Raw genomic sequence first — 27,834 nt, 5'->3', positions numbered from 1 at the left:
CAGTATGCAACTGTTGATTATAAGGATATTAGATTAAAATACAAATACTGCAAGAAGAAAGAATACCTTCAAGAGTAATGGTTAACCTTAAAGAACACTGAACTGGAAGTTAAATCTCAAGGAAGGTTTCACGGTGTCTGTAAATGAAACCTTGGCATAGGTTTAGTACCAGGAGTACACTATCTTCTTGCAGAACCCTTAATATATTATGTTAATCACTAATATATATTAATTTGTATAAGATACTGTTACCATTGACTGTGGTAATAGCATTTTGTCTTAATCTAGATAAAGTAAAAATCGTCTCTGTTGGCTGGTTTGTAACCAAGCTATTTCCCCCGTATTTTCGCCCATTGTAAGTTGTAGTTCATTTCTGTTTCTCACTACTTGTGTCTCTCAGTCATCTGTCTTCCTGTTAGCCTTATTGTAGCTAAACTAGCGTATGTTACCTTCAAATTATTCCTATCTGCCAAATCAGCGTTCATATAATTATTTTATCTCTAAAAATTATCATATACTCTTTCCTATATTGCCTTATGCTAAATGCTGTACTTCATAGCATATATTTAGGCCCAGATTCAATGCACTGCTCTGCTACTGATTGCCTGGATAACTCTGGAAGCTGGTTTTGTTTCTTCGTGACTCAAGTCCTCAAATGTTATGTGAACAATAATAGCATGACTGTGAGAGTGAAGATACAACATAATGAGTGCTACAGAACAGTTGTTATGGGAGCTGTGGATGTACGCAAAGGAAAGAGGTATAGAGCAAAACTCACAGAGTTTGAACAAGCAAATACTGTTATTGTCACAGCCACTGTGAAAAGAGGAGGAATTACAGACAAAGGAAAACATCAATGGGAAATGAGCTATAGAATAGGAGCGAGCATGAGGAGGAGTAAGAGGATACATATACCTGCAAATCTGAATACTTACTGACTTAGGCGAGGTTAATGTATTCAATTTACTCACATATCTATCCAATGTTAGAAAAAGGATTAATTTTAACAGTTCAAGATATTGCTGGGCCTGTAGAGCCACTGAAATGGAAGCTGTTCTTTCCAGGTCAGAGGAAGCTGAGGCTGCTCATCACCTCCCAGGACTAGGTCCATTGTCAGGAAGGACACGTTTCTTCCACAGACTGCTTTCTGAAGGCAAAATACAAATAGCACACCAACAAAAAGAGGCAAATCTGGATGATATTTGTCAGTGAGGGCTGACATTTTCACAGGTATTTGTTACGTTGAGCTCTGAAGTGGTCATTGCTGGGGAGTTCTTCGGGTATGAGAATTAGGATGACCTTCAACTGTTTGGATGAGCAGATCTAATGTTTTTTGGCTCTCAAACATGGTTTATATAACTTACCATCTTCATGGATGTTTTGGGTCCTTGCTTTTGGTTGTTCTGCTTAATACAAGACACATCTATCTATTTCTGATGAATAGCTACCATATTACTTCTTCTGTCTCTGTGGACTTCTAACCTAATACTAGTTTGAAGCACGGATGTTCCCTAAAACATCCTGTGTGCTTATACATCTCAATATTTGTGATGCATGGAATAGTTCAGTGTATTGGCTAACTGTTAGGTCACGGGAAAGAAGTTAAGTCTTGCCAGGTATTTTGTTACATCTTCTCAATCAAGCAAGCAGTAGAACAAATGATTCTGTAATGGTAAAAGGTACCAGTTGATTTAGCATGAAGCATGCAACAGCTTCATTTCCTTGCTAAAGATCCCTTCCGCGAGACTCACCGAAGAGAAAGGAAAAAGTGCTTTTTCAAGCCAATTTCCACTCTAAAGCAGCAAGAGGTGGTGGCTGCCTGCTTTTAGCAACCAAAAACCTTCAAGAGCACCGGAAAAGAGCATGCAGCAGTGTTGGAGCTCTCCATTTAAGCAACTGGATGTATCAGGCATCACCCTAGCTCTGACCCAGCTCCCAAGAGGAAGATTTCTTGCTTCAACTTTTCCTGGCTCAGTTAGGAGATTTCAGATCAGTGCCTATTTGAGTCTTCTTTCAATCTGATCTGTGTCTTGGAGAGCCTAGCAAGGTGTTGCTGCTGCCATGTGACCACAAGGCATGCATCCAGTTTCAACACAGACAGGAACAGGCTAGCTCCATTAAGAGGGCTCCTTTTGGGAGTAAAACTTGAAAATTTTCAGGGAAGGGATGCACCTCAATGATAGGGAGCAGTTTTTATCACGTTGCTCATCTCCTGTGGAAGTATAGGAATGCAGTGAGAATGCTGCTAGAAGTCCCCAATGTTTTGGGACTAATCTGTTAATTTATTTGGGAGGCAAAGGGCAGCTTTTCTTTGTGTAGCATTTTATGGGCTGCCTTATGACTGTTTCAGGCTGCCCTGTCTCAGTCTGCCTCCCTCTCCGGTCCTTCCCCTGACGGCTCTCTCTGGCTATGAAACATGTGGAGGCAACAAATTCCATCCTTGAGGTGTACTAGACTGGGGCTATGTCCAAACTAGCACTTTAAATGTGCCCAGAAACATCCTTGGGTGTTGAAGCCAGCTGGCACAGAGCAGCTCATGTCTACCCTGGTAAATGTTTTATGCGGAGCGGCTGCACAAAGCAGCCTGCTGGAGAACAGTCCCTAAGGTCCTAGCCAGGCCGGGGGACTGCTGGGGGGAGCGTTAGGTGGCACAGGCCAAAATCATGCCAGGGAACATGCTAATGGTTTGCTGTTGTGGGTGGTCACATTACACCGCTTGGGAATGCTCCAGGTCCTGCGAGACTTCACTCGTGTGAATGCAGCCAGAACGTTTAAACCTCTGCTGAGTTATTGTGGAAGATAAGATCAGTTACTAGGCGTCCAGTTCCTTTGCATGAATGGTTTCTAAGCACAAGAGGGCAATATTGAGTTGTTGAAAGTGTCTGTAATAGCAGGCCTGTATTTTGCCTGGGATATTATTTCTTCCCCTAATTTCTTTCTATTTGATCACAAGCATTTCACTCAGATGTTATGGTGCCATGTGATACTAAAAACCTGATATAAATATTCAAAGTCTAACTCTGTAATTTTAATGCAGGAACCACCCCAATTTTCTGGTTTTTGTATTAGTTTGCTAATGAGTCATATAACCTGCCATACTTAAGTTTTATTTTTAGGTAGAAGAAGAAGAACCGACCGGATACATTCCTCTGGAAAAATTTCTTCCAGTGATGACAAAAGTACTACTCGAGAGAAGGTAATGGAAAGTGGATTTTCTGTGTCTGTAGTTTATTCCAGATTGACAGGGTTGATTCTGAATAAATATATCTACAGTAATTTTATGTAACTGGAAGGAGTACAGATTTTTTTTGTTATTTAAACTCAGCTTACATTAACTTGATAGATTTTGTTTCAAAATCACTTCGTCTACATAAAATTATGTTGTATGGATGATATAAATAATAACAGCTTATAATCATGAATTTTGATAATGTGTAGCTTTTGTATTTTTAATGTGAATCAGAATTAACTTGCTATTCAACATGTTTTGTGCATCTCTGAGATATTTTATATGCAAATTAAGGTCATAACCATTACTTTCTCTGAACATGTGAGTTACAGTTACTGAGAAGCACAGTCTGTTACAGTGTATTTTTAATAAGTTGGATAAATCAGCTTCATGTTCATGTCTCAAAATGACTGCCAGGTACAGTTGAATGTACACAACTAGCACTCTAGAAGACTGCCGATCTAAAAGTCTAGAACAAAAACGCTGTTCATTATTCACAGGTACATAGAAATCTTTGCATGTACACAGGAACTTGTGCTATTTTGATATTTTGCACTAAAAGCAAGATTACTTATAGGGAATTTATCTTTATTTTTAAAGATGTTAGCCAAGGGTTCTGGGAGACTCAGTCTTGTCCAATACTGAGAAGTTATTTTGCGCACAGAGAGCCTTTGGTAGGAGGGTGTTCTACACATGAAATAGCTATAGGATTTCCCAAAACTGTCTTGCAGCATCCAGAGGCAGCGGAGTCCACCTTGGGGCTGTGTTTGAGAGTCTTTGTGCCCGTGCCTGGCCACAGGCCAGCCAGCAGTGTTTGGGTCCTGGTGTGCTGGTGCAGGGGCATTGCCTTCCCAGCTTGCTGCACCTTTGCCTTCTCTGGCCTTCATGGCACATTTCTGGTTCCACGCTGATGTTCACCCTTTCACAAAATGATACCTTGCTGCTCTGGGCTCTCTTCTCCTCCTCCACACCCCCTCCACACACACACACGCACACACGCACACACGTGCGCGCACACGCACACTTTCCCCAGGCTAGTGCAGGCTTGTCAAGACCTGCTTTATCTTTTGGGGCACTATGTCCATAGTTCACTTATCCAAGGGCACATAAGATTTGAATCACAAAAAACAAGGCCTCTTCTTAGCCCATTTGATTTTTAGATAGTAAAAGAGTGAGGCGGGTCTGGACGAAACAGTCAAGCAGTTAGAACCTCCCTAGCTTCAACATCTTCTCTTTAGTATTCTTGGGGGTTGGTGAGAGTCTGCTGGGATATGGAAGGTCTCCATTGCTGCACAGGGCTTCCTTTCCAGCTCTGAAATCAGGCACACATATGCACGCACACATGTGCCCAGTTCTCCTGTCTCTCTGAAATTGTTAGTGACAGACCTTTTCTTTTATAGCTACCAGCCTTCTGTGCTCATCATCAGCTCATTAGACTGTCAAAGTCCCACTAGGCGATCTGTTGCCTAGCTACCAGCGTACCTGGACAAAACTTTCTTTTCTTGGTTTGGCCATCTTCTGTTCAGTGCATTGGCTATGTGGAATGATTCAGCTACTATCGATTCCTACTAACCCATTCAGCCAGCCCAGACATGCAGAAGCCATTCATCTGGCTCCTTAGCACAAGAAAAATTAAACAGGAGTACAGTAAAAGACACGAGAGGTAAAGATATGGACAGTTCCAAAAAGTCAAGCTGGAATGAAATGTTTGATAGACAAACTTAGTAAATTCTCATGGAAAATAAGTTTTCCGTTTCCTTTAGTACTCATATTTTATTATTTCAGAATAGTACAGCAGGCTGGCAAACAGTGACTTAACTTTTCTGATTCAATGGTTTCAGCTACCGGCCTATTCCAGAAGATGTTCTTCTACATGCATTTGAGGTCTGTAACTAAATATTCAAGTACCTAATTGCTGTAAAGAAGTTGCTGATTCTTGTTTCAATATGGTTAAAATGACAAGTTTTATCCTTTTTCTTTAAAGGCTTTGGATGAGAATAAATGTGGATATATTACTAAAGAGGAGCTGGCCAAATATTTGACTGAAGAAGGTAACATTACTTTTGTAATATCAGTATTTAAGTAAATAAACATTACATGTGTATATGGCACCTTGAGGTCCTCATTCTGCATGCCAAAACTTGCGGGAGTAGATACGTTGTCTTCAAACAATACTGTTGCCATGATGAGTGGCTGCAGACTAGAACATTTCACTGGTGAATAATGCAGGGAAAGAACATTTAACTGCCTGCTTGCAGATGTTATAAAATAGAGATTATTATTATTGAGAGTCATAATTCAGCCTTGTGTGGATATTTTCTGATTCTGTGCACATCTCTGCTTCCTAAGGATGTGCCTCTTCTTCTGTCCTCCTGTAAAATTGTAGTTTAGATTTCCAGATGTTTCAGGTAGTTTCAGTGCTCATTCATTCCTACGTTATCTTGATCTTAATTCTGGTGCTGTACGCAGAGAGATTCAAAGACCAGATTTAAGTGGTATATCATGTAATCCTCAACATCCCTTGAAGAGCCTGCTTTTCTGGCATGGCTGACTCGTGCCTGCCTGCCTCAAGTACAAAAGGATGTGCAGGCTTTGCACAAGACCTATCCTCAGATGGGGACCTTGTTCTCAAGGAGGGATGCAGTAGGCCATCAGCAGCTTTGAAGCTCCTAAAAGAGAAAAACCAGAAGCCTTTCATGATGTAAATACAAGTGAAAGGATAGCCAAATGAGAGATAATAATTCTAACGTACACATTAGAAGAATTCACTCTGACAAAACCAGTTGTTTCGAAATCCCAGTGGAAGAGAAGAACAGGCTGCTTTGGAGTCTGTGAACTAAAAGGAGATCAGAAGATCCAGGCCGTCTGTCTCCTTTCCCTTAGACCGGCTTGCTTGGTGTGCAGGACTGACTTACACTGGCAAAAGTGAAGGAATTGGATCCTTAGTGTTGCCCCCTTTCTCCTCTGTGTGAGGACTGAAAGGAGATCCTTGCAAGGGAAAAGCAGGGTAATTTGCCAGCCCTGAAAAGAATATTTATCACGACAAAGTGTTATTCTCTGCTGTCTTTTAGGTGAGCCCTTTACTCAGGAAGAAATGGAGGACATGCTCTCCACGGCTCTAGATCCAGAAACAAATACTGTTCGCTACAGAGACTACATTTCAATGATGATAGTAGATGAAAGTCAAGATCTTCCCCTATAGTGTCTGAGATGCCTTTTGGTAACAGCAGTGTAGCTTGGCAGTTAGTTGAAATATGTATTTTAAAGTATAACAAAGCTTGGCTTGTGACCTTGTGCTTATAATTAAAATAAAATCTGTGTAGCTATATTTCCTTGGGTTCTGTATACATATTGAAATATATTCACACCTGGAAAAAGAGCTCTTGACAGAAATACTGTGTAAGTTCTGGAAAAGAAATCATGGAATTTGGTTTGAAAAATAACAGGAAAAATAATGTTAATGGAGTCAAGAAATGACTTTACAACTGCTTCTGAAAAACTAATGGAAAATGAGACCTGTGAAAGCGGGTAATAAGTAGGTAAGTGAGTACCTTAAGATGACTAAAATTGTGAAGGCATGCTACTGAGATGAAGCTTTTATATTTAAATGTCATCCCTGTTTGTGTTTAACTAATAAGGCAGCAGGTAAGTTACTACTTTTGAAATAATGTAATAGATCAAATAAACTTTCTATGATTTCTGTTTTTTGTCAAATATTTGTGCTTTGTTTACCAGAGGCAATTAAACTGGACCAGTTAGTTCCATTTTATGTTACTCATCACATAGTATTTTGCTTCCATTTTAAACATGCAGGTAACACTCAAACCATTGCCATAGTCAAATTTACAAACAAAGTAATCCTTAAGAACGTTTCTGTTACTGTAGACAATAAACAGTTCCCCTTTCATAACCAGTTTGAAAGCCAGGAGCTAAAACTGTTCAAAACTTAGGATCATGGGGCTGGAATTTCATTTTCATAAACCGATGAAGCACCATTTTTTGAAAGATGTTAGTGTAGAATATGTCTCAACTACCCTTGCTAGAAGACCACCACAGACCTCACTGCTCTTCTCATTTCTAGCTTGATCATTTTCTTGACCGTTACTGTACTGTTGTCCTTTAACTTGAGTTTGAGCTCCTTCCCTTCGAGTTCTTGCCTTGTACATCACCTTCTTACAAGTGACCACTGGTTGCCCTCAGCTGAGGAGGTCCCAGCTTGCAGGAGAAGATTCTGTGGTCTGGTCCCCAAGGGCACCATCTTGCACTTTGTGCTCCACACCTTCAACACCAGTGCTGTTTTTCTGTTCTCTATCAAGTTTGGTTTCCTCCTGTACAGTGTCCCACCACTCCTCTGTCTTAACTGCATTTCCCAGCTCTGTGTCATCAACAGACTTCATCAGCTGATGAAATCCAGGGAAGACTGACACGTAGAGGCATTGAACGCCTTACGCCCTGTCATGCCCTTCTAGTGGCAGAGCTGAAAACAGCGCAGGGCTCCTCATGTCAGGCCTTTCGCTCTACCCATGTGTTTCACCTGAGCTGGAAACTCAGAGGGGCCGTTTTCAGACACAGCTGCAAGGGAGCTGCTGTGCTTCACAAAGAAGAGATTAGCACGATCTAAATGTGGTGATGGAAAAAAATCTGAGAGAGACTATTCTTTAATTCTCTTTTTACTTTGCTAACCCAAGTTGTCTTTCACTGATATTTTCTTAAACAGTAAGGCAACAAAGAGTTAATGCAGGTAAACAACATTTGCCTAGTTCTAGGCTGTGTTTCCATCTGGAAACCACTGTTGCACTGGTCCTAAGACTGCAGTGCACTCTCGTTAACGCATTTACTGCGTATTTCATTTCTTTGTCAGTAAGAATGAAAAACAAAGGTAATCATTAGCGTTATAATGTGTGAAGATACAGGTTTTTGAAGATTAAAGCCAGAGCAACAAAAGCCCCTTAAGAAAATATATTTTTATTAGCCTTCTTTAGTCTCTCTTTGGAAGCTGAAATTATTTTCCCTAGATGAATCCTTCTTCCATTTGATACACAGTGTGTTGTACTGGATCTCTAACACAGCTGGCGTGAGTACAAGTTTCATTCATATTCTGCAGCCTGGGAGCCGCTGTCAGCCTCATCTTGCATGTCAGCAGGAAGATGCTTATTGCAGGAAATCATTTCATAGCTCGCAGTGCTCCAGAGAGAGCACAATTTGTTTCTGGTGGTGCTACCCCAGAGGCCGCCTCAGCTACTGCTGTATCAAATCAGGATGCCCATGTACAACGCAGTTAGAATTCATAGTGCAGATAGGATCTTAACATATATCCTTTGATGGTATATATAATTTTTTATCCTGCAGTCCTCAAATGCAAGGGGAGAGGGTATTCTGGCAAGTAAAAAGTGGGATTGTGTCTGAATTTATCACACAGCAACTCCTCCAGCCCCATCTTCTTATACCTGTCCCCCAGAAAGGGAAGTGTAAATAGGACAGATAAAAGCAACTTGCAGTCTTCACTTTGGGCACAAGTGACCGAATTCCATTGCCTAGAGAGTTTCGAAACTGGGGGTGAAGGAAGTGTCAAGAACCAATCTCAGACTCTGTAGGATCCTAAGAGCTGAGTGCTGCCTGCCAGCTAGGATCACGTAGCAGTGATCTGACCGGCTTGTGAGGGAGCTGCCCCATGGGTTGCCCCCGAAGCGGCTGAGCGGTGCCACACACGACTGTTCCCTTGCCCCTGTCTTTCATGACTTGCCAGCCCATGCCGTGCCCACCCGTCTGCCCATGGCGGTGGTGGGCTGCATAAGGGGACCCTTTGAAGCTCCCTGGGACGGGCTCTCTGAGTGCCCTGCATCTCTGTGCTCCCTGGGGATGAGCAGGGTCCCATACCCTAGCAGGAGGAGAGAAGACTTAGGGAACCGTTTTACTATAGTTAAAAAACCCTCTTTGTTTCTAAATTTGAAGGGAAAAATACATTACTTTGTCCTCATCTTTGAGGTGGACAATTTGGAGTGGTCTCGATCTGTCTCATGCTACATGCCTCTCCTTGCTGGCTGTTTTGCCTCTTCCCTCAAGATGAGGAACCAAGATAAGGCAGTGGATCACACCAGGAAGCCTCTAGGGAGGAGCCGGCCTAGCACCTGGACTAAACCCACACAGGGAAGCAGAGCCAAGTCTTTGAAGAAACTGGGGAAGTTAGAGGGTTTTTGACCTAGTTGAAGGAGGGAGAGGGAAGGGAACTCATTACCCAGATGTAAAAAAGAAAACAAAAAGAAAAGAAAAAGAAGAAGTCAAAGAAGCAAACCCTGGAAACCGTCTACAAATACAACTGAATCAGCAGGCTGTTTACATCACTGCTGCAAGTTGTAGGCTGGACAAGACTTTACTTGTTTAAAACTTTAAGTAGGTTCAGCTGTGTCAGGGCGTATCTGGTACATAGTAGAGACCTTCTCCTCAGTCTTATTGATACTGTGGAGAAATTCTTCCAGCTGCTGAACTTGTGTTTGGGAGTCCCGTTGCTCGTATTCCAGGTAATACATTGCTTTTTATGTTTCCCTCATCAGCTTTGGAGTTGCCCCTCTAAAACACTTTTCTGTCTGCTAGTGACAGTCCCATCCATTTCCCCACCTGAAGGCTTCAACATTTTCCCATTGCAATGCATACCAACATGGTATTTACAGTTCTTTTAGACTCTCCACTGACTGTGGGCAGAAACAGAAGTTGCAGGACCTCCTCCACCAAAGCGCTAAAGGGCCAGCATCAGACCTGGGACTCCAGGACGGGGACTGGGCTGTTCACCTCTGCACCTCCACCAATGTGAGGTAAGAGCCTGCAAAATGTTCAGGCTCTTACCTCTGTTCAGGCAAAAAGAATTTGCGATATTTTCCCTTCTTTCTCTTGTTTCAGTCTATCTTTTCTTTTGGTTCTCTTATAGCTCGTTTCATTAATCCAGTTGCGTGATAACCTGTGAGGCTGAAAATGCAAGAGAGTTTTGCTCTGCCCCACACTGCAGGTGCCCTGCTGCTTGCTCTGACAGCTGCCCATATCGGGGTGTCATTTATCACCAAATCTAGACTTGCTGCCGCTGAAACCAGCACTGGCAAAACTCTCATCGCAGGTAACGGGAAGAACCTAGGCCTTTGGTTTCAGGGGGAAGGTGGCTGGGGATGCTGGAGTTCAGCCAAGGCTGGGACGGGGACGGGAAGCTATGATTTTTTAAGTCCTGTGATATACTGTTATCGTTGTGTAAAAGGGGGAGCGTAGTCTCGACAGTAAGGCACCAGGCTGGCAGTCAGGTTTCATCTAGACTTTGTGAGAGGTATTGGGTAAATTGTATAATCTCTCCCTAGCTGAACTTTCCATCTATAAAGTCAGAGTAATTATAAGGAATAGGAGACAGGGAATATCTGTCTTGCCTACCCGGACTGTCGACTTTTTGTATCACTAACTCTGATGTTTGCACAGTGTCTGGTGCTTTAATGTTCTGATCAAAATCAGTGCCTACAGACCTCCCTGTCACATGATTAATAAAGTTCTCAGCCTTTAAGTCTTTTGTTCCAGACTGTACGTTCAGGTCGCAACTTCTGAACAGGTCAGTCTACAGCAAGTATGTTTGTTTTTCACTGAACACAACTCTGTTCATCATTCCATCAATGCCATGATAGGTTTGATTGTAAAACTAACTATTGAAACATCTGGTCTTATTGTTGGAGGGTTTTTTGGGCAGGTCAGTACTAGGCATGGGGACTATGCTGATTTAAAAGCTAAATAAAGATGTAGGTTGAAACAAAGCAGATTCTCCTGGTTAACCCATTTTGAATCCCTGGGGCTACTATTTGCCTTAGCATAGTTCTGAAAGCCAAGAAAATGTTATTCGTTACGCTCAAAAGATTGATCACAGCATTTATATCCTGAGGCCCAAATCCTGAAGTCCTTATTCACAGAGCTCCCATTGACTTCAGAGGGAGTTCTGTCTGCAGAAGAGCTTCAGAAACAGTGATGTACTGGCTCACGAGGCACTGTAAAAACCTTTTTAGTCTCCTAAACGAAGCCTCATCTGTGGAAGATCTAACAGAGATGTACAACCAGCATGCAAGTTGTGTCATTGAAATGACCAAAACTGTAATACCATGGGAGGAGGTAGTTAATTCTTGTCTAGAGTAATGCAAGCAAGCTAGAGTCAGCAGACGGAACTTTTCCATATTGTTCAGAGTAGAAAAATTAAAATCTAGGGATGCTACTGCATGGAGGCTTAAAATTCCCTCTTCCTGCCGTTATCCTGGAAACACTGCAGCCTTAAAAACACACAGTTGCTTCTGTGATTTCATATACTAAACCAATTCTTTTTATCCTGGACTAACTATTCCTTTTAGAAGCCCTTTTAGAACAGGCTCCCCTGTTGCAAACACCTGCCTAAATGGTAGCATGAAAGGAAACAGTTTGAAATAAAGTGTTTCAGGTAGAGGAAAGCCTTTGGATATTTGCTGCCAACAGCAGTCTCTTTCTTGCCAAGTTAACAGAATCCTTCAGTGCAGAATGGGTCCTGAGTTTTGCGTTATGGTATGCAGCCATGTGTTCCTCGACAGCAGGCTAGTGATTACGATAACCAGAGTGGGGTTCTCAGGTTTTCCAGAGGTGTGGTTTTGGAGCTGATAATGCAAGAATTTGAAGCAATCTGAGGTCTTCCACATGTGCAAGTTGTCTAAGTTTTACGCATTATGATAGTTTAGGTTTTACTAAGGATGTGGTATGGTCCAGATGGAAACTAGTAGCAAAGGCTGAAATTTAGCTTCATTTTACTATGTAGTAACACAGCCAAGAAAATATCAGTAGTTCAACTTGAAGCACGTCTTTGTTGAAATATCTGTTTGTATAGTGAAGTTGCACTCAATATTGCAGAGACAAAACTAAAAAAAAACTACCAGTAGCCAGTTTTCATATGGTGTTAAGTTGTTGCCTTGAGAAACAGTGCCATTCTTCAGAGCTCCCCCAAACACAGAGGTGCATTCAAATTCAACTTAAATTTGATGGAAAACTAAGAACCTCTCTCTAGTTCTTTGGGCTTCATCGAAGTTGCAGAGGTAGATTGTTAAGCTAAATATGATGTTTTACCATCAGCTGTTGAGATCAGGAGGGGAGAACTTCCTGAAGAAGTTGTATAACTAGGAGTGGGAAGACCACTCCAAATACGGGGCCCTTGACTCAACCCATTCCTAGAAAGAAAGAAAGAGCAAAAGAAAGAAGAGCTCCGTTGCTCCACGAGAGCCAGAGTTTGTTGACTTTCAGGATGCGTTATAAGACATGTCTATTTGCTCAAGATAGCTATTATTCAGTTTACGGAGGCTGGCTTGACTCTGAGGCTTAGCTGTTCGCATGTAGCTTGTTTTCGTTGGTAGTTTCCTCTGGCGCCTCCTCATCTGGCGGCACAATGTGGTGCTGCTCTCATTCACCTTTTTATTACAGTAGCCCTACGAAGCTCAAATTGGGAATAGTGTGCGCTCTAAAAAAACCCTGTCTAATCTAAGAACACCTATGAGTGTTCTCATAGGTGAAAGCAGGGAACACACACAATAAAACCAGTTACATACTCTTTTTATAGCTTTTTATTTAATTATAATGTTTTACCATTTATATCAATAAGCTATGAGTTTCCTCTGTTGCTCCTTTGCCAACACAGGTTTCTTTTTGATGTCACACCGAAGTACATATCCTGAAAGCATCTGTAAAAATGCACTGGAAACAGAGGTAAAAGGAACTGTTGAAAGCATGTAACCATTGGTTTTACACCAATGTGAAGAAAGAGGTTCTTCTTCTTCATTTCCTATTGGCAATGCGCTGTTGGGATTTCAAGATGTTCTCACAGAAATCTTGTGGCTCTGTGGGGTAGAATTGAGCAGCCATGAAGAAAGGGGGCATGTGGAAATGTGTCCTTTGGATTTTGTCATATAAACAACTGAAACTTTTTTCCTCATCTTTTGGCAAAGTAGTATAATACGAGATGCTTTTGTTTGTGAGATCTCTGCTTTCCTCTTCGAAAGTGTACCACTTCTCCAGCATAACATAGTGGATTAGTTGGGGTAGGGGATCTTTCCCAGCAACTTACCGTTTAAAACAGGTAAATGAACACCAGGGACAGTAGCTAAAAAAAAAAAAAAAAAAAAAAGAGTAAGAGATAAATCTCTTCATATGGACTTTTCTAATTGCAAGGGGCACATCCTGTCTGGCAGAGATGATTTAGCAAGACCCACTGAGACGATGAGCTCCAGCAGGCAGAGGGGAATAATGTTAACTCTTCTTTTTGATGGGATGGCAGAATTTTATCAAGGGATTCCCACAAACCCCATCAGCTGTCTCTGTAGCATCCTTATTTCAGAACCTGACTGCTTGGTGTTGGGAGGGAAGGGCCATTTAAATGTTCTGAGAATGGTCTATACCCACAGACATTAGTCCCTAACTGTGGAGTAACATAGCCACTTTGTAAGCCATGCTAGCAAGCCTTTGATTGATAGCCAGAAACCATTGCTCCCGTAGGAGGCCACGTCAGCTGGAAGCATACAGCTGTCATAAAAAGAAGAGAAAGACTGTTCCGTTTTCTCAGGATAACGCAGAAGCTGAACATCATTGCTCGCTCCCTGCCCATTCTCACTGGGGAAGCAAAGGCTTTACAGTGATGCAGTCACAAGGGGAAGTGAGGAATGATAAACTGCAGACAGCTGGGACAAACACAGAATTAGAAAAAATGATCTACAAGTAGATATGTTGAACGCACACACCTTTTACATGCAAAGTTCACACCCAAGATAGCTAATGTCAATCATGCTCTGTACTACTACATGCTTTCAAAAAGGTGAGCTCAGAAAGACCATTTAAATTCAGAGAACAAGTTCTTCATACACAAATCAAGATGAGAAGCAAAGTCCAATTCAGTGACTTGCCCAATAGGGTCCCTACAAATTGGGAAGAACCAACACCTGCATTCAAAGACTGAGACACACAGAGAAACCGTGGCTGCCTGGGCTGATAGGACAACTTCAAGAGATCAATAAACGTGGAAACCTCAGTAAAAGGCATACATCTTCAAGGAAATTCAGAAGAGAGAGGAAGAAATGACAACTGGAGAACCCTTCAGAGGCAAAAATACACGTATTCCCCTCTCCAGAGATGCTTGTGGTACAAACAGTTTTTATTTCTAAACAAAATACGTTCTCACTGGCATCTATGCGAAACTCTTTGGAGCGAAGGTTTTGTAATTTCTCTTTTGTAAGTTGTCACATTTCTGAATTTGTGAAGGCCCTGGTTTTAGAAGCTTGTGGTCAAACTCGCTCTCAGTTTTCATTTAAACAAGAAATAGGAGATAATCTGCCTTCCTCACTTCTGGCAATATTCAAAAATAATGAAAACAATCTGAAATTAAGTAGCTCCAGAATGTTTCTATTTCTAATAATTTCTATTTAATGTGTGCTGTACTGTCCTTTGTTGGAAGCCAAATTCTGAGTAGTGCTGTTCAAATATGATTCTTATTTCTATAATCAGTGAGGTCTATGAGGTACACCAGCAGAAACTACAGGTAAATAGTGGTGGGAAAAAGACGAGAGCGTTCTCGCGTGCACACAGAAAGCTTGCCTGGCCTTTCAAACAGCTGGCTGAGAACCAAATCTATGCATCAGCTAATGAATGTATCTCAAGAAGCAAGAGAAGAAACAATGCATTCATCACTGCTAAAATTTAACTTTGTAGCTTACCTTTTGGCAATGAAAATTTATAACAAGGATAATAAAAAGGGCAACAGAGCAACATTCTTCCCCTTTCTCTGTTGGAATTGCCTGCTGTTTGTCCAGCACTCGTGTGCACCCAGTCGAGACCAGCAAGTTCACTTTCCTTTTGTTATGCTCTGAACAAGATATAAACCGTAAGGTAGAACTCCTGCACTGAACTTCTGCTCTGCCGATAAAGTCTTTAAGCCTTACAATATTTGTTTAAGAACAACAGATAAGATTCTGTTTGCAGGGCATTTTTTAGATAATAGGTGGATTAAATAAATCTGTTCAGAAAGGGCTGTCTTCAGCCCCTGCTGATCAATGAGTGTCCCTCTGAGCAGTGGCCTTTGCAGACCACCGCTCTTCCCCAGCTGGGGAGAAAGCCTTGCTCTGTCCCCCTTACAGCCCCCTACAGCTGCCCCAGCAGGCTCCCGGTGGTGGAAGCAGCCCCCAGCTTTCATGCTGCCACGGCTGCTTCACTGACAATAGAAACATGAACTATATCAGAGAAATGACATTAATGACAGGCCAGGTTGCGGAAAGTCACACTCCTCTCACTCAGGATTGTAAAAATAAAATAAAGTCTCCCCATTCATTCCTACCTTCATGTTACCAATAACATCATTAATCTACTACAACACTCCATAAGGGGCCAGCTTCACTGTCCATTAGGTGTCCATCTCACAGCTATGGTACAGTGTTTTTCATCATCCTTGACCCTCCTACTGAGGGTATGTACCTCATGCAGATGTACAGAGGTACCTCTGGAGATGCCAGGAAGGGGTCTCAAAATTCCCATCTCCCAGGTCTTTGTCAGAGAGGCTCACAATTAACGCGATTATATTCAGCAAGCTCTCTATCTTCTGTGTTCCCATCATAGAGCCTGTTTTCGTATAAATCTGAAGTCAACTGGTTATGTCCCCATATAGTGGCCTACTCAGCAATCGTGTTGAGAAGAAATTGGTCTCTTTGAAAACTGTGTAACTGAGCTACATGTACAGAGTATGATTTGTACAAGTAAGTACTTTCTGGCCCATTAATACCTGCACTGTTGAATGCAGAATGTTGAGTGTACTGTTGCTGAAAGGACCCATGTTATTGCAGAATAGAGGAAGAGTACCTATACCATTTCTTCTTCCTCCTGGAGAGAACGCCTCATTCTGCAGGGGTTCTGGTGGCGTCAACAGCATATTTTGGATGCTTGCTAATTACAGAAATCTGTAGATCCGCCACGCGCTGCTACATTCACCGATTAGAAATGGTTTCCATTTTTGCAGAACAGGCCTTCAATTACTCATTAATTGGGGCTCCGTATTCCACTTTCCTGCATGGTCTGTGCTTGCCAATCTAGTCTATGGGTCAAAGGAAGTTATTTCCTTATAAGCAGAGTTTGTTAAGACAGATTCTTCATATTTATTCCCCTTACTGACATCTTCAAGACCCTAAAAAGAAGTTGGGCCTGAGAAGGAAGAGAGGTAGCCTGGGCCCTTTCTTGCAACTGATGTGATGTGAAAGTGCACCAGCAAACAAGTCTTATTAAGAAGATGCCACATCCTGGCACCAACCATTTGGCGGGTATTGTGAATAAGAAAATGCAGACCCTGTTTAAAACTAAGGAACTTCTTACCTGCTTGAAGAAGACATGCAGAAGAATTTCAGGATTAGTCTTGTTCCCCATAAAAAAAAAGTCTCTGTGGTTGTGATGTATGCAAGTTATCCTCATCTATGAAGACAAGACCTGTAAGGTTCTTGAGTTTTAAGGATTGCTGTTATCAGTTTTCCATGTGGCTAAAGCTCGGAGAGCAATCTTGAATATACAGGATGTTGGGTTTGGTTAGCAAACTAACTTGATTTATGCAATCCGTTAAAAAACACCTCCTTGGCCTGTCTGCTCAAAGGAATGTGAATTGACCATTATTCAAGACTGGTTTACAGAACCGTTACTGGTAATGTTTATAATTAAAAGACATGTAAAATAACTAATGTAAGTATCTATAATTATTGCTTGTTTCACTTCTTAAAGTTCTAATATCTCCTTAGTAAGTCTGAATACAACTCTAATGCCTAATTAACCCCAGTTTCATTTCATTAGTATGCTATAAACAAAAAGCGCAACAGGTGTCTAGGCAGGTAGGTAGCCTTTATAGTAAACAGTTCATCTTTGGAGGAGACATACGTGGTTTTCTTTCAACACAGAAAATGGTGAACACAGAGACACCCAAAGAAACATGCGCACACCCCCTTTGCCAGCCTCCTCAATGTCGTCAGGACCTGCCCCTGAAGCAGCCTACAAGCTTGTAGCCTTCATTTTATTGTAATTATTTGTACATTGCTATTTGCCTGGCAATTAGCAATTCTGAAGTTGCCGTGTGGCCCTAGCTGCCCATTCTTTTCCAGATTGACTTGAATTATATGCAGCAATTTTTTCTTCCTGGTTTGTCAGAGACTGATTCAACAAAGCCTCTTCAACGCACGTGGGCCCCCCAATGATTAGTTAGCATCTGAGCAGCTTCCTAAAACACTTCCTTCAAAGGTTACAACCTTCCTTTTGAAGTCTGAGAAAACTTGTTCCAGTCCAGCATGTGAAAGAATGTGAACAACTGGACAAACCTGACATACACCGGAAAAAAAGGTCAGTCAGTCATCTATATTTATCAGCCAAAGATGTTTGCTTTCCAGGTAATTCTGAGAACCACCTTCCTGAGACATCAACCTTTGCAAGTGGGAATGGGGTGGCTGTCTGACAGAACAGGCTGCATCTCCATAAAGGGTTTCTGAGTGCAACTTCACAGCTGTGTGCCACGTAATAGGACTGTTTCAACTTTAGAAATGTTGGCAATACTCTTTCTTGTCCCTCTGGAGCTTTCTCCATACTTTTTAGCAACGAAAATGTTTTTTCTGTGATAAATACATCAGCTTGAAGCCCAAATAAGGTGAGGATTCTCTGAATGAAACAACCTTACATACATTCCTCTCTAGAGGGTGATCCTTACATCAACTCTCATCACCACCCTGAGGCAGAGTGCAGGTTTTCCTAGAAAAAAAAGTCAGAATCACTACGTTCTTCCTTTTCTGTTTTAAGCAGGCCTAGCATGCTACAGAAACACTCCATTTCTCTTGAGATCTTCCACTCACTGGTACTGGTTTGTTTCTTTATTCGTGTGTAAACAGCCTTAAAAGAACATGCCTCCCAGGCTTGCAGTATATCTCCTCCACCTAGCAAAGACACCATCATCACACAGACTAAAGTGTAAATGACATGAGAGCAAACACCAGCCTCCCACCGCCAACAAGAACACAGATCAATACAAAATCACTCAAGCCTTCGGGCTCCAAAAGGCATGCTCTCCTCAGGCTGCCTCCCCAGCCCTGCTCTCTGCCTGTGAGGGAATAACGAAGCCCCGGCTGCTCCCAGCAGTGCGGGATGGCGCCCCATACACGCTCGCAAACACAGAGATTTGCCAGCTCCAGGGCACAGATTCCAGCTCTTTTGGACCAAAGGCCGGTTTCAGTTTGCAGTCTCATTTGAGAAGTAACTGTGTGAACATACTGGCACTCAAGGCTTCTCAGTAAACATTAAAATTATTAACAAGTGCCCTCACCTAACAATGTTCATCACAGAATACTGGTCCGTACTTTCAGATGGGACCAGCCTCAGCTGTCACTGCAGCACACCGCATTTTCAGACCGAATACCTGACTGCTGTCCGGAACTCCTCGGTCACAGGATGGCAGCGTGACTCCTACAGCATCAGCCACTTTGCAGACTCTCACCCTGCCTGTGCTAGGAGATGTGGACCAAATTAATTACCGTAAATTAATGTTGTTGCATCATTGCAGATCAGACATTGTGCAATGAATACAGTGGTGAGGCTAGCACCGGTTAAAATGCTCAATAAGGCTAATTGCATGGGTGAACATTTCTTTAATATGGACAGGGCTAAACAACCAAATTAAAATGTAGGCGATTATAAATACTCTGAAGCCTTGTCTATGCATAAAGAGACATACTGTTGGGACTAAAGAAAGGGAAAACTCTGGGAAAAAGGCAGTGAGGAGCAGTGGGGACAGACTAAGAGTGCTCACCTCCTCCTCCCCCAGCACAGTGGTTTGCAAAGTATTCATCTTTCTACAGTGCAGTTACAGCTGCTATGTTAAATTGGCTTTGTCAAACTGATGCAGCTTTATGTCTGAACATTACAGCCAGCTTAAAGCTGGCTCTCTCCAGCTCAACTTGCACCTGCTCACATGGGTATAAACAATGGGTGTAAACAGTAAAAGGAGCTTTAAATCCAAACAAATAACCATCCAAGAAGGTCATGCTGGTTTCATTAAGGCAATTTAAACTTCCATTTATGTTCTTCTTCTCTTCTGAATTCTCTCAGTGCCAGGAGGCACACAAGGCGCGAACATTGTTCTTCCACTCCGATCGGTCTGCGGCTGCATGCCGTGCCGCTTCCCAAAAGTTCCAGCCTGCACCATTCCTCTCAACCTCCACCATCCGACGCCAGGTCACTTTTGGGTGACCCCGCTTTCTTCTTCCCTCTGGAGTCCACCCAAGGGCCACAGCGCAGTCTTCTGTCGGTTTTTTCCTCAGGACATGACTGATCCAGTTCCATCTCCTCCTCCTCACTTCATTACTGATTTTCTCCATCTCCGCCATTTCGTTTTTTTTGAAAGTTGATGTTCGTCGTTTCTGCAACTTTTTTTTTTTTTTTTTTTCCCGGGAGGAGGTAGTTGGCCTCCTGCCCAACCCCCATGACTTGGAGGGCCAGTGGTTTTTCTGTCAGGGTGGCCTTCCCTTAGGCTGTCTTCGTTCGCGGCACCTTCTTCAATTTTATCCGGTGCACCCTCCAGAGAGGGATCCCCTATCCACCACCCAGGGGACGCGCCTTCTAGCCGTGCAGCCCCAGCCGAAGGTCCATTTATGTTAAATTGGTAAAACTTTCACGAGCAGGCAAGCTATCTCTAAAGGGGAGAAGACAGAACAACCCAGTTCTGCTGAACTTGGTGACATGGGGTAATGCATTCCACTCTGCCAAAGCTTTCCAGCAGTAGGAAGAAATGCCCATCAATTGCTGCCAGCCCACCTCTGAAACTATGTTTGTGTTGCTAGCTGCCAAGGTACGGGATCGTTTTCCCTCTGTCATGGTGTTTGACAGAGCAGTTATGGTTCAGAAAAGAGCCACATCATCAAGGCAGCGGGTGGGGACATGCTGCTGAGCGCAGCTGCCCCTTGTGTTGCTTCCAGGGACAGAGCACAGCTTGAGGGGACAGACGGAGACTTTCCTAAAGCTGTGAGTATGCCTGCCCCGAAACCGTGCAGCAATACTTTACCCAAGCCTGCCTGGGCACACAGACAGGCTGTTGGAGTCATCTCCCCCACGCTGACTTCTGTGCTCAGTGACAAGACTGCTCATTTGTTTAAACCTGAAAGAAGTTCCCATGCACGGCAAACCATGCTCACCCAGAGCACTGGCCTCACGGCGTCCCTCTGAGGAACAGGTATGCCTTACTCGTCCCCTGCTCTGAGCACTCCAGAGCTGCGCTGCCGAGTCTGAACACCCCTTGACAGGCAGACACAAAAACTGCAGTCATCTGGGTCCAGTCGTGAATCCTCCTGGCTTCCCCCAGTGGGTTATTCATGTCGTCAGAGCAGGAGAGCATGAATAAACTGGAGGAAAATTCATTGTGGTGGACAGGGAAGGGCAAAGAGAGCAGCTCTATACCCTTCTTGGCCACTGACCTGTGTCCACAGGAGGTGCCAGGTCTAGCCGTGGCTCTGCCTCCCCAGCTGCCAGCGAGCTGAGGAAGAGAGGGATGCAGGGACCAAACTGTGACTTTCAAGCCAATGACAAACTGAAGGCAGGTAACAAAGACGTACGAGGGAGACGGCAGGCAGATAAGCCGTCATCAGCCCTCTGCGGTTGCTTCATAAAGAATACAATCAGCATGGAATGATGTACAGCAAAGAGAAAAATGGAACATTGAAATTTTTGGAAATCTGCATGCTGTAAGGTTCACTTTTAACCCTAAACTTGGTGATAAAAGAAATGTATGAAATGTTTGAAAAGGAGTTGAAAAAGAGTTTCAGATGAAACAGATGCTCACAGATCTGGAGTGCCTACTGTTAACAAAAATCTCAGGAACATACTGGGGTGAGAACTCTGACTTAGCTTATCATGAATTTAATTCTCTGTTGTTTGGGCACTGCGTTGAATTAATTCACCTTAGGTGAGCTGAGGGGCAGAAAAGAAATGCCTGCTGCCTTTTGTATAGTGTTTCCTTTAAGGCATTTACACATTCAAGACTATGATAGACTAGTGCCCGTGATGCCAGCTGTGCTGTTGATCTGTACCGCTATAAATTACTCCTGCAACAAGAAGGGATGCAGCATAAAAACGTGATGATAGAATCATAGAATACCAGGGTGGAAGGGACCTCAAGGATCATCTGGTCCAACCTTTCTTGGCAAAAGCACGATCTAGACAAGATGGCCCAGCACCCTGTCCAGCTGAATCTTAAAAGTGTCCAATGTTGGGGAACCCACCACTTCCCTGGGGAGATTATTCCCATGGCTGATTGTTCTCATTGTGAAAAATTTTCCTCTTGTGTCCAATTGGAATCTCCCCAGGAGCAACTTGTACCCACTACCCCTCGTCTTTTCCATCTGATTCCTTGTAAATGCTTGTCAATGTTTGTCAAGCACAATTTGCCCTTGGTGAATCTGTGCTGGCTTTTCCCAATCATGTGCTTCATTTGACTTGTGATAGCCCCCAGAAGGATTTGTTCCATAACTTTCCCAGGGACTGAAGTCAGACTGATGGGCCTATAATTTTCTGGATCCTCCTTTAAGCCCTTCTTGTAGATGGGGGTGACATTCACCTTCTTCCAGTCTTCTGGGATGTCCTTCGATCTCCACGACTTCTCAAAGATTTTGGAGAGCGGCCACGCAACGACATCAGCCAGCTCTCAACAACCTCGGGTGGATATTGTCAGGGCCCATCGATTGGTAGGGGTCAAGCTCCTGTAACAGTTCACATACCAACTCTTCCTTCACTGACGGTGGGTCTGTGTTTGCATCAACATGGATTTTTGTTCCCAAGACCTGCGCCCCAACAGTGCTGGTAAAGACAGAGGTGAAGAAAGTGTTGAGAACCTCTGCCTTTTCAGCGTTGTGGGTGACTAATTCACCTCTCCTGTTTAACAGCAGACCAATACTTTCCTTCTGTTTCCGCTTGTTGTTTATGTACCTGAAGAACCCTTTCTTGTAGTTTTTGACATCTCTGGCCAATTTCAATTTGAGCTGAGCTTTTGCTTTTCTAACTGCATCTCTGCACACCCTGGCAATGCCCTTGTAGTTCTCAATGGGTATTAGTTCACTTTTCCATCTCTGGTACACTTCTCTTTTGGTTTGGAGCGGACTCAGAAGCTTGCAGTTAAGCCAAGGGGTCTCTTGCTCCACCTACTTCCCTTACCTTAAAGGGTGATGAACTGATTTTGTGCTTCCAGGAGAGCGTTCTTGAAAAAATCCCAGTACTCGCTAGCTCCTTTATCCTCCATGGAAGCTTCCCATGGGATCCCTCCCAACTGAGCTCTGAGCAAGCTGAAGTTTGCTCTTCTAAAATCTGAAATCTTTGTCTTAGTACTAACCTTCAGCGTGTTCAGCACGATCCCAAACTCCACAATATTGTGATCACTGCAGCCCAGGCTATCACTAACCGAGATACTACAAAGCTGGTTTTCTTGGTTTGTGAGTAGCAAGTCCAGCAGTGCCTCATTCCTGGTTGGCACATTTAACATTTGTATGAGGAAGCAGTCCTCTATGCATGCCAGGAACTAGATGCATGATATGGGAGCTGCGGGACTGTTCTTCCAACAAATGTCTGGGTAGTTGGAGTCACCCATAAGAACCAGGTTCTGTTGACCCGAAACTTGCTTAAGTGACCCAAATATTGCTTCGTTGGCCTTATCATCTTGGTTTGGAGGTCGGTAGCGGATGCCTACTGCAAGATTCCCCTTGGAGATGACCCCTCTGATCTTGACCCAGAGGCATTGAATAGGGCTTCCACAATCGCTGTAGCTGACTTCTATACATTCAAGGTTCTCCTGAATAGAGAACATTCTCATAGAGCATGACTCCTCCTCCTCTTCTTCCCTGCCTGTCTTTATGAAACAGCCTATAGCCATCCATCACAATCCTCCAGTCATGTGAGTTGTCCCACCATGTTTCAGTTATTCCTATGATATCATAACTTTCTGACTGGGCACGGAGCTCCAGTTCCGGCTGTTTGTTTCCCAGGCTGCGTACATTGGTATACATACACTTGAGGTAGTTGGTCTACTGGTTCTCATCTTGGGAGGCAGCTAAAGAACATTTGTCGCTGCTCTGGTTGGCCTGGCTTATTGCCCAGTTGGCCCCACCAAGCCTGGCACAGTAAGGCGTTGATGGCTTTTCCATGTGCCCGCAGAGGCAAGCAGGGTTTTTAGACAAGAAGGAGCTCGCATCTTTCTCCTTCAGAGCCTGTGACTCTGGCTGTTGTTACGCCAATATTTTCTTGCTCTGCTGCCATTCTGTGCAAAATGTGTATTGCTCGGGCTTGGCGCTTTGGGGTTCACAGGTGCTCCGGCTTTGTTTCATTTTTCAGGCTTGTCTTTAGTTCCGGAGTTGCAGTGAATGCTTATTGTGCCTGAGTAACAGAAAATGGGATTCTGTCAAATTTCAGTATTTGAATTTATGAACTTAACCGAAATTGGCCGCAGACTTGTCATTGCAATGCATCCCACTGCATAAAATGACTGTAAACTTCTCTGTGCAACCCTGCTCTGTGAGTATATGTATGTGCATGACACCGCATCCTTTATTACTTATGAAACACATATCAATATTGTATTAATAAGTAGGCATTGATTTTTACTGAGAACATAAAGATTTATGAAAGTAGGCAGTGCTGTGTGGCAGAAACTATGAAAGCAGTTTCTAGAAAATCCATGAAATATTTTACATTTGAGATACAGAAAAATTTTCCATTCAAAATAAATCCAAATAGACAGCCCTTCGTGGAAAATAGATTGCTTTACGGTATCAGGCAAGGGTGAGATTTAACGGCAACTGGTTTGCAACAGAATGAGTCTCTTTTTGTCCAAATTTGAACACAAATGGCTTACCTTTTATACTACAGAGAGATTCAAGGAGGCTCTCAGTGAAGCAAGGAAAGTACAGGCTAAACACCTGTGCAACGGCCCTGAGGCAAAAGGGCTACGCTAAGCAAACAGGGAGACATACCCCTGTCAGGCTGACAGTAAAACTCTGCTGTTGCTTGGAGTAGGGAAAAGTGTATTTAAAGGGTACTGATGCAGATCTGCTGGTAACAGCAAGAAGTAGAAGCTGTAATAAGGACCGCTTAGAGAGTTCCCTGTCCACGTGACGCCACCCAGAACTAGGGACTGTAGCACTGCATGAGAAGTACACATTTTCAAGTGTCAGTCTTTTTTTTTTTTTTTTTTTTTTTTTTATGCTGGTACACAAGGTAAATCTTGGGACTGATTTAGAAATTGTGGTACAGCAAATGCCTTAGAAACCAGCTCATGCAGAGGAAATGGCCGGTCTTAATTCTCCACGATATCATACTCAACAATTGTCAAGAGCAAGTAGAAAAACACACTCCAGACGCATAATCTATCCCAGACACTGTAAAAGGAGCATTACCTACAATATCAGAAGTACAAACATGGTCTAAACAGCTGATTTCCTCCTGTACTGCATGAAATCCTAAATCCTGCAGAATACTCAGGCAGTGGATATGTGCGTTTCTGCTGATGTGTGTGCTATACAAAAGGATAAGGGACTTAATGTGTTCTTAACAGAGCTTTTTGCTGAAACGATCCTATGCTTTGGCAAGGGGATGAGAACAAGAACTGGAAAGGTTTTAGCGAAGATATCAAACTGGCAAAGTTCTGGTGATTTTATTTGTGGCTCTTAATAATTAGCTGTTTCTATCTTTACAATTAATTCTTTGTCACTTTTACTACCAATGCCTTCAATTTCCTCCCTGTCCCCCAACGGACACCAGCTCATTAACATGCAGCTTTAAGCGAGTATCAGAGCTGTCATGCATTCCAAACCTCCCCGAGGAAGCTTTTTAAAATTGTAAGTAAGACCTGATACTGAGACTTATTAGCACCAAACTTGGAAACAAAGCTTCTGTGCAGGCAGTGATGACTCTTCAAGTTACAGTTGCTGTCACCTTTTTTATCCTGAGATTTATTATAAATGTGAATACCTCAAAGAATTTCTTTGATGCAACCGACATTTCCAGCTCTCATAAACTGCTGTTTATTGATAGAACTGGGCTTGTGCCAGCATCTCAGATTTGAGTGATGAAGCTGAACTTCTAGGTCAGATTTAATTGCACCCACACTGAGACAGAAGGAATCCACTGAAAGCAGCAGGGTGATAGCACACCACTGCAAATGCACGGCAGTGTGATGGAAAAACTGGAAATTTGTGTACTAGCTAAAAGACAGGTCACAGCAGTCCATAGAGGTGCAATGTGTAGATCGAGAACAGAGTCCATCCTCAGTGCTTTGAGACCAGCTTTTTCTCAAACTTCTGATACTTACGCCTGGCTTTGGCTGTCTGAACAGCCCCATTTCTTCAGCTCTGTCTGGAGTTAAGAACAACAATTAGTCTAACTTCTGAACTGCTAGCATAAATGATTTGCCAGAATTAAGGTTAAGGCAGATTCCCATGACTACCAGTTGCGATAACAGAAGAAAGGTGTACACTTGAAATCAAGAGGTAGCTGTGGAGTTGTCGTTAGCATGTTGGTGATTCTGCTAACTAATCATCTTTCCTTAGTGAACACACAGAGCAGGAGGGGTTGTAAGAGGAAACCCTATCAACTTCCACACAAGGGAGCCTAAACAGAGGCAGAAAGCTATACCTCAGTGTTTCCTCAGAGGGGAAGGTGTTAGCCCAGAGAAAGGGCTCCTAGCAGAGCTTCTTGCTGGAGTGATACTATAATGTCCTATACTTTGGCCAGCACAAAATGACAAGAACTGGAAAGATTTTGGCAGCAAAATACCTCAAACTGGAGAATTCGGAATATCTCAGCTTCCAAAAATTTTCACAATTCAATAAAACTTTCCTTGAATGACGCAAAATGTCAGTAAATACCGACACCTGTCAGGACACCTGATCCAACAGCAGCAGAGCCATCGCCCAGGCTTGGCCAATAAGGTAACACGAGACTGCAAGTTGCAAGAGGAGCTCGGGGCAGCAGGCAGGAAGGAAGGGAAGCGATGCCAGGTGGGCAGGAGCTGGCTGAGAGCAGGCCCCCCACCACGGGCCCAGCTCTCTGGGGGAGCGTGGTGCCGATCGGCACACCGGTAGGATGAGACCCCTCCGGGAGCAGGGGGCAGAGGAACCGTGTTACCGTGCCCTGCCAGGGAGGCAACACCTGTCCTAAAAACCCTAGGAGGAGTTCGACCCTGGAAAAGGCACGCTTTGACAGCCCTTTGCAGCCGTGCCAGAAGAAGCCCGATCCCCCCGCCCCAGGGACAGCGGGCATTTCTCTGAAGGAGGGACAGCGCTGCTCGCCGCCGGGCCCCGCCACCCCGTTACGGACCCCGTGCCCCGGCGGAGCTGGCTGCTCGCCCGCTGCACCCGAGCGGGGCCGGGGGAGCGATGGAGCCTCCCTCCCCTCACGGCACGGCGGCGCCCGCCCAACGGCGCCCGCCCAACGGCGCCCGCCCAACGGCGCCCGCCCAACGGCGCCCGCCCAACGGCGCCCGCCCAACGGCGCCCGCCCAACGGCGCCCGCCCAACGGCGCCCGCCGCAGCCTCCGCGCGCCGCCGGCAGAGGGCGCCCGCCGCCCGCCAACGCCGCGGGGCCGCGCGCCCCGCCCCGCCCGGCCGCGCCCAGCGCCGCCCCTCAGTGCCGGGAGCACCGCCCGCCTGCGGGTTGCGCGGCCGTACCCGCCCTCCCTGCCCAGGTGGGCCGGTAAATTGGCGGTTTAACGGTCAGCCCTGTTGTTCGCCTCGCGGCGGGGACCGGCTGCGGCACGGCGGTGGCTCTGGGGACTCGGGGAACCCGCCCCGAACCTGCCACTGGAGCGCCGTCGCTCACCTCCCGCGGGCCGGTTCCTTCCTGGACCGCCCGCCTCACCTCCCGCGGGCCGGTTCCTTCCCTCCGCTCTCCCCCTGCCAGGCTGCTGGGAACCGTACAGCCTTTAAGCGCCCCCCGCCTGCTGCAAGGTGCTGCCTGCCTGACCCTGCCCGAGCCGTCGGGGGGCCCGCGCCCGGCCGCGGGCCCGAGGATCTGTGGAGAAAGCAGAGGCCGGGGTGCTGGCAGAGCTCGGCCTCCCGGTCCCGACCGGGCCCTGGCCTGCGGTTTGGAAGTTGTCAGCACGCTCGTCAAGCTGCTGCCCCTTGCCCACAGGATAGCCATCGCCTCCCGAGGTAGGCATGCCGTTGCGCACAGGATGATGATCGCTGACAGAGCAGATGTGGTTAGGCAGGCATAGCTAGCAGCTTGGTAATTAAAGGTCTGCCGAAAAACAAAGCAAATCTGCCAGTTTGCCACCAGAATTGCTGAGCCCAGGAAATGAGAAGTTACACGCTGTGGTCTAAATGGCGCGTGGCTGCTTACAGTCAGTGTCTGAGGGCCTACAGAATATACCTGCTCTGTCCTGCTGTAGACTTGCACAGCGTTTTCCTGCATTACCTTGTCATCCCCATCACATCTGTGTACAGAACACAACACAGGATCTCTGTGTGGGGATTTATGTGAAACCCATTCACGTGCAGTAGGAGCTAGGGTGTATCTCCTTTGTTTGCCCATTTGGTCAGCTTTTTGGA

General features: G+C 44.5%; 1 protein-coding gene across 2 annotated transcripts in view; it reads left to right on the top strand.

Annotated features, from left to right (window-relative positions):
- The window catches only part of DRC8 (dynein regulatory complex subunit 8), a 31,932-nt gene extending 25,375 nt beyond the window's left edge, over nucleotides 1-6,557 (top strand). The window contains exons 3-6 of one of the 2 annotated variants that reach the window (XM_082305247.1): nucleotides 3,117-3,196; nucleotides 5,071-5,113; nucleotides 5,214-5,280; nucleotides 6,301-6,557. In XM_082305247.1, the coding sequence (XP_082161373.1) occupies nucleotides 3,117-3,196; nucleotides 5,071-5,113; nucleotides 5,214-5,280; nucleotides 6,301-6,431 (321 nt within the window). In that variant the 3' untranslated portion in view covers nucleotides 6,432-6,557. The remainder of the gene's footprint in view (nucleotides 1-3,116; nucleotides 3,197-5,070; nucleotides 5,114-5,213; nucleotides 5,281-6,300) is intronic. The other variant, XM_082305248.1, reaches the window with a different exon arrangement.
- The last annotated feature ends 21,277 nt before the right edge of the window (nucleotides 6,558-27,834 follow it).

Source organism: Platalea leucorodia (genome assembly GCF_965183815.1).
Source record: "Platalea leucorodia genome assembly, chromosome: 3".
NCBI lineage: Eukaryota > Metazoa > Chordata > Aves > Pelecaniformes > Threskiornithidae > Platalea > Platalea leucorodia.
The sequence above is the reverse complement of the archived record's forward strand: the minus strand, read 5'-3'. Positions and strand labels throughout refer to the sequence as shown.